We start from the raw sequence: 6,832 nt of genomic DNA, 5'->3' as shown, positions 1-6,832 counted from the left end.
ATATATATATATAATATATATATATGTATATATATATACTTACACAAACAAATACATACATGCAATCATAAATATATATTCATAAACACATGTACATAAATATATGCGAATAAATAAAAAATACAACTTTAACTTAAAGTAATACTAATAATAAAATGAATAACTGCTTCTTAGTTTAAATTTAATTGGACGGTGGTACGGCCTCCTTTCATCACCAGCATGCATAACATCAAATAATAAAATACATAGGCCTTACATGCTATGTTGTGAATTACACTACTTGTAGTGAATTTTAAAAGCATTATTTTACTTCCTGGTTCAATATGATAGGGTACTGTACTTGGACTTGAATGGCGGCCTGTGTTGGCATTACCATAAGCCTACTGTGTGTATATTTTGTAATCATTATTTGGTTATGGCCTGAGGATACCATTTGTTCCTTTTACTTTTATATCAAATCATTAATAGAAAAATTTACCCTTAAAAAGGAACGACGTTTCGAGTTTTGTTACTTTTATCATTGTACAACATTTGTCGTCCGTATTTTGATCATCGAGATATTTTGTTCCCAATGTTAGCGTGGATCTACAATGAAATTTATGAATTAAACTGATTACTATTCAGGTATTTGACTGATTTTTATACCTTCCTTAATCATACAATGAATACAATAAACATCGTGATTAATCATACCATGGAGGAATTAGTTTAGACTAAATTCCTCCATCATTATACCAATGTTTAGTGCCCACAATTCATTGGGATAAGGAAATCCCCAATAATGATGTCATGTTCTATTTTTATAAGATTTTTATAAATGTGACGACATCAATAGTGAGATCCGGTGCATAGTATTCCGCGCAAGATTCCTTCTCAATTTCAATAGGAATTACAAAAATATATATGTATATTTTCATTAATATGAGATATTATGAGACGAAAAAATTGTATTTGTTAACTCACATATCTTATTCAAGCATATACTAATTTTAGTTTATATCGACATTGCTTGGCACTACTTTTTAAATTCCCTTATGCAGTGATACGCCGAACACAATAATAAACAAGACGCCATTTTAGTCAGGAGTCGAGAATTTCGGAAAGTGAACAATATCGTCATCATTTTGTAGGCAGATTTACAGAAGTCTATACGTTAAATATGACAATGAAATGGCAATACAAGGAAGAACATCCCTTTGAGAAAAGGCGACAAGAAGGAGAGAAAATAAGAAAGAAGTATCCTGATAGAGTACCAGTAAGTTTAAAGTAGTTGCCATTTCGGGTTTGTCGTTTTTTGACGTAATCGATTTGAATAAATAAAGTTTTCATCATTAACCACGTACTGTATCTATTTTGTAGATTATTCATTCTAAACCATACACTTCATCCATTTGTATTGAATTATCAACTACAGCACATACCTACATGGTCACTCGAAATTTACTCAATCCTTCTTAGGCCTAGGTTAGGCCTAACCCAGATAGGCTTGTAATGATTCTCAGCTAGGCCTAGTAAAGCGGCGTGTAACAGTAAACACTGTTTGTTGGGATGGTGCTAAGACGACACAATGGAATCGAAGAATCTGGAACCTGTTTTTATTACATCACATATTGTTACAGTATTTCCGTTTGAATTGACCTATATATATTCTGGTATCTTTATTCACAAAAAACAACCATGCACAAAACAAGCAATGGTAGTAAACACAACTGAATTGAAATTTGACAAGCATTTAAATCAACAAAACAAAAGACAAGAAAAACAGTTTAAAACCCACTGGAACATTTGAAAAATAACCACAAAGAATAATTATCGAAGTTCAAAATTACAGTTTCAAACATTAAACTACCAAGAATATTAATCGTCATCAAAAGGTGAAAAAAAAAGCATTTCATAAACAATCAGAATTCAAAGCAAAAAAACAAACAAAAAAAACACAAATATATCAAGTGTTAAGTATCGTGCATACTTAAGTATATTTTAACAGTGAAACTGAGTGGTTGTTTACAATACATACCTAGGTAAAAAGTAATGGTATTTTACTTAGTATTTAGTATAAAAAATCCCACTCAAGTTTATCAATCATTAGTTCTTTTTTGATAAAATGCAATAAATTTTCATCTTTTTTAAAAAGGTAATCGTTGAAAAGGCAGCAAAAGCACGAATTGGTGATTTAGACAAGAAAAAGTACTTGGTACCGTCAGACCTAACAGGTATGGTATTTATATGGAGAGTATTTATGTGCAATAAATATTTATTAAAAAAGAATCATTTTCTATAATGATCAAATTGCCAAATGGTAAGATTTTAGTGACATATTTTGCGTCAGAACATATAAAATAGCACAGTCATACGTAACATGTTAAAACTAATATTAAATGCTGTGCAAATTTTACCTACCGAAAACAGCTAGGTCCTATGTTCCTTAATTAAGAAACCCTGTTTTTAATATGTCTGTCAAAGTGGTACTGTATTGAATCAACCAACTTTATTTTATGAGGGTGGCTCTTACAGGCGAGGCTGACTCAAAGAGGCCCTCATAACAAAAACAAAACATACAGTAACAACAGTAAAACACAGAAAGCACAATGATGATAAAATAGATTTTCGATAAAATTTAAGAACAATTGCAATAAAACTATAAGTTATTCTCAAAAATCGATCAAATTTATTTTAAAAATTTCAATTTCTATAAAATCAGTCTTTAACTAAATTTGAGTGCTTTTTTTGATTTATTTTTAAAAGATTAAACTAAAAAGTATTGCTGTTCCGTATAGCATTAGGAAGTGAATTAAGATAGGAGGAACCTTTATAGCTAAAACTACTTTTGACTACATTTCAGTTCTCGGCTTGGGCAAATTAAAATGACCAGCAGTACATGCTATAGTAGACATGCTTCTGGTTTGGACTTTGGTGAATAGTTTGCAGAGGTAGTCTGGACCGACACCAGCAGCAGACTTGTATGCTAGGCAGCCAAGCTGTAGATTGATTCTTTGTGAGATGTTGTGAACATTAAGTGTTGTGAAAAGGGTGGCTGATGGTGTGAATGGGTGTTAATACAATACGAAGTGCTTTATTTTGAAGAGTTTGAATTTTGTTAGTATTAGTGTGAAGTGCTGTGTGGGTGTCAATGAATCTCTGCACTCATGCTAGGAGAGCTGTAGAGAACGAGTTTTGAACAGAGGCTGCGGATATGTGTGAATTAAATGTAAGTTTGTCAGAATTATTAAACCAAGGTGCTTATGTGTATGTACTTGTTAGAGTTGAGTGCCATTAATATGTGGCAAAGACAAGCCAAACCAGTCACTTGTCGCAAAAATTGATTTGAGTTATTAAAACAGTGTGAAAGAGTAAAGAGCTATAAAATGGTAAAAAAATAATTCAAATCCGACATTTCTTTATGAATCTACAAGTGTTTAAACATACAGTACAGCTGTTTAAAGAACGATTATGAGATATCAGCCTTCAAAGTTTATGATTTCGGGCATTTCTCAAGCGTGGAGAAGCCAGGTCTAAGTCCAGATTGATTAGGGCAGAAAAGATTGTTAGTGGAAAGGTGATGGTAGAGTTGAGTGTGGACAGCCCTTTCAATGATCTTAGAGGATATAGGGAGGATAGAAATAGGACAGTAGTTATTGAGGTCTGAAGTGTTGCCACCTTGTGAATTGGGGTGACAGTAGTTTCTTTCCAACAGTCAGCGAAAGTGCCTGTGGTGAGTGATAAATTAAAAAATGTGAGTGAAAATAGGTGCTGTAACAGGGACTGATATTATGCAATGAATCATTTGGTTTACACATTTTACAAATATTCTTGGGTGTATTTTTTTACTCGTTAGTCGGGCAGTTCTACTTTCTAATTCGGAAGCGGATTCAACTGAGACCAGAAGATGCACTGTTTTTCTTTGTAAACAATGCAATTCCACCAACAAGTGCAACAATGGGTCAATTATACCAGGTAAGTAAAAAACATCTGGAATCGGGAACAAAATAATAAATGATATTTTGTAAAGAGGAATCATACATCCATTACATCTATCTATGCGATATCTCAGGAATACATGCTTGTCACACACACACACACACACACGTGTTGTCCAACAAATTCAAGTGTTAACATGCACTTTTCACTGTCATTTTGTGGGAGGAACAATATCTAAGGGGTAGGCTTCGTGTATCAATACTGTACAGTATCTTGGGCATTGCTTGTGTCCTTGGGCAAGGCACTTTACTTACATTTGCCTCTCTCCACCCAGGAGTATAAATGTGTACCTGGTAGGATAGTATGGCATTGAATATATGGGTTGTGCGCGTTCAAGCAGCAGCGACCAGGGATCCCCAGAGAGCAGAGAAAGTTGCAGAGTGTGCGGATCTGCCAATTCAGTATCCAGTTACCAGGGAAATATGGTGCCAGCGCCTTGTATAATTGTGATTGTGAAAGGCGCTATATAAATTCCGATTCTAAAAAAAAAAAAAAAAAAAAATTATATTATTCAAATGATTTGTTTTAATTTGTAATAAAATAAAAATTAAATTGAATCTGTAATCATCCTGCTTAAATTTTTCAGCTGCTTTCTGAAAAAAAAAAAAAATACCTGCTGTTGTCCAAGTTCTGCTTCGTTTTTATATGTCCAATTAGTGATGGTTTTTTCTTGTGATCTCTTACAGGAACATCATGAAGAAGATTTCTTCCTTTACATTGCATACAGCGATGAAAGCGTTTATGGAAACTAATTGAATTAACAGACGATATTGTTTGATTGCTTTGTGTAAATTTGTGTACATATATGAATTTGCTTGAGCCTAAAAGTCAAATTTTATTAGCTCTTTTTGGATGACATTATACAATATCTGATATGAACTTAGAATTATCCATTTAAATGGATTGTGTTATTGTAAAAAATCCTCAAGAAATAATACTGCAAGCTATAAATCCCATGAGTAATGTTTCCTTTCTTATGTATGGTTTGATGTTTCCATAGGGAAACAACCAAATCTGACAACAGCTAGATATTAGGGGAAAATGTGTTTTTATTGATTATGTCATAAATTATTGTACAATATGGCATATAGTATTGTAAAAGAAATTTGATATAATCAATTGTTAAATTATTTAATACAATGTATGCATTAAGTTTTAGTATCTTAATTTTTAGACACACATGCATATTTTTTACTCCATGACTTCATGAAAATTATAGGTTATCACTAATAGAAAATGTCTTTAAAAAATCTGTAGTGGAAATATATGTGCTATACCCCAAAAAGAAGTTGGGCCTCAACACTGCAATTAACATATCTGTTAGAATTATGGTGTTAGTTTTTTGTGCAAACAAATAATTCCTTTGGCAATTGAAATCGATTACTTATTTGCAATAATATTTACAGCACTTCTTAAATACTTGCAAAGAAGATACTTTTTTTTTTTTTAAGATTTAGGGCCTTGTCTGTTGAATGGTTATATACAATATTCATATTCATGCTCAGGAGCTATTCACAACATTGGTGATTGTGTAAATGTTGTATTTAACGAAGTTCAAAACTTTACCAATTTATTATAATCACAAAATTGAAAGTTTGTGGTATAAAAACCAAAAAAAGATGATGCCATTATGCAAACAAAAAATTAGGTTATGTCACTTCCAGATGCCATGAAGTTCTGCTGTCTTTAGCTTAGAAAATACTAAAATTGTGCGCCGACATGCTTTGTCCTGTATACCCATTGAGTCATACCAGGCCCAAATTGCCAGATCACTGGTGCCACACCTAGTCATTAAAAACCAGTCAAAATATACAGCAATGTTATCTGCAACCAATTATTTTATGGAAACTAACAATGTTACACAGTAAATCAATTAATCTCAATGTTTAACAAAAACATTTTTGATGTATTGGTAAACATGTAATATCGCTGATTATTGTGGCCAGGAATTTTGGTATGTTTAAAATTTTAGGTGGGGGGGCAGTCACCCACATCATTTGCCATCAAATTAACTAACACTTTTCTCCAAATTCTTTTTTTTTTTCATTGTCCTAATTTACATATTACATACGGTAAGTATAATGCATTATAATTGTGTTAGCTTAGAAATACTTGTCAACCTTAGTACAGCATTTCAAATTGATTTTTAAAATATTTAATGAAAATGTATGCTCTATTCTATTTTATTAAATGTTAAAATCTATGTTTGTTGTGGACGTTGTTTTATATTTAGTGTGATTTTATGGTACAGGTATAAGGTGGTAAAGATGCTAATATAGATTATTAAAAGATTACTGATTGTATTGAGATAATCTTGCAATATTGTTATTGCTTTTATTATTTCAGATAATAGAATATTTTCTATCAAATACAGTACTAAAATACGTTATATTTAGGGCACTTAATGAAAAAACAGGTCCTGAGTTTGATTATCATCATCATCGTTTACTGTGCAGAACCTCTTTTGAGTATAGTCGCACATGATTATACATTTATTGCTAATTTCTGCATGGAATAATGATTCTAGGCTGTAGCCTTATAACTATTTAGATTATGATGAAAGCATGAGATTATGGGAAACCGTTTTGACTATATCAAAAAGTACATAAATTCCCTACGGAATTCGCAAAAAGAAACGGATGGTTCGAAATAAAGCACAAATCGAAAAAATACAACCAAGAAAAGTTCAAGTGAATTCAGACCAATGCGAACAAAAAACTTTTTAAGTATTAAAAAGAGTAAAAATCGTTAATTTTTTAGAGAGTTTCAAAACACGGCAAATATTAATTCAATAAAAATGATAGGCCTTGAAAAACTTTTAGAGCAATGTTTTTTTTCGGATTTCTATTAGTCG

The 6,832-nt window shown here is 31.8% G+C and overlaps 1 protein-coding gene across 1 annotated transcript; it reads left to right on the top strand.

The window, feature by feature from the left end:
• Positions 1–1,053: 1,053 nt before the first annotated feature.
• Positions 1,054–6,181, top strand: LOC117100008 (gamma-aminobutyric acid receptor-associated protein). The gene is made up of 4 exons (XM_033239545.1): positions 1,054–1,255; positions 2,135–2,213; positions 3,836–3,954; positions 4,665–6,181. Exons 1-4 carry the CDS (start codon positions 1,160–1,162, stop codon positions 4,728–4,730), a joined length of 360 nt encoding a protein of 119 aa, XP_033095436.1. The 5' UTR covers positions 1,054–1,159; the 3' UTR covers positions 4,731–6,181.
• The last annotated feature ends 651 nt before the right edge of the window (positions 6,182–6,832 follow it).

This window comes from Anneissia japonica, unplaced genomic scaffold, assembly GCF_011630105.1.
Source record: "Anneissia japonica isolate Jap-2015-1 unplaced genomic scaffold, ASM1163010v1 scaffold256_len832006_cov191, whole genome shotgun sequence".
Classification (NCBI taxonomy): Eukaryota; Metazoa; Echinodermata; class Crinoidea; order Comatulida; family Comatulidae; genus Anneissia; species Anneissia japonica.
Note: the sequence above shows the minus strand (reverse complement) of the source record. Positions and strands in the feature narration are given on the sequence as shown.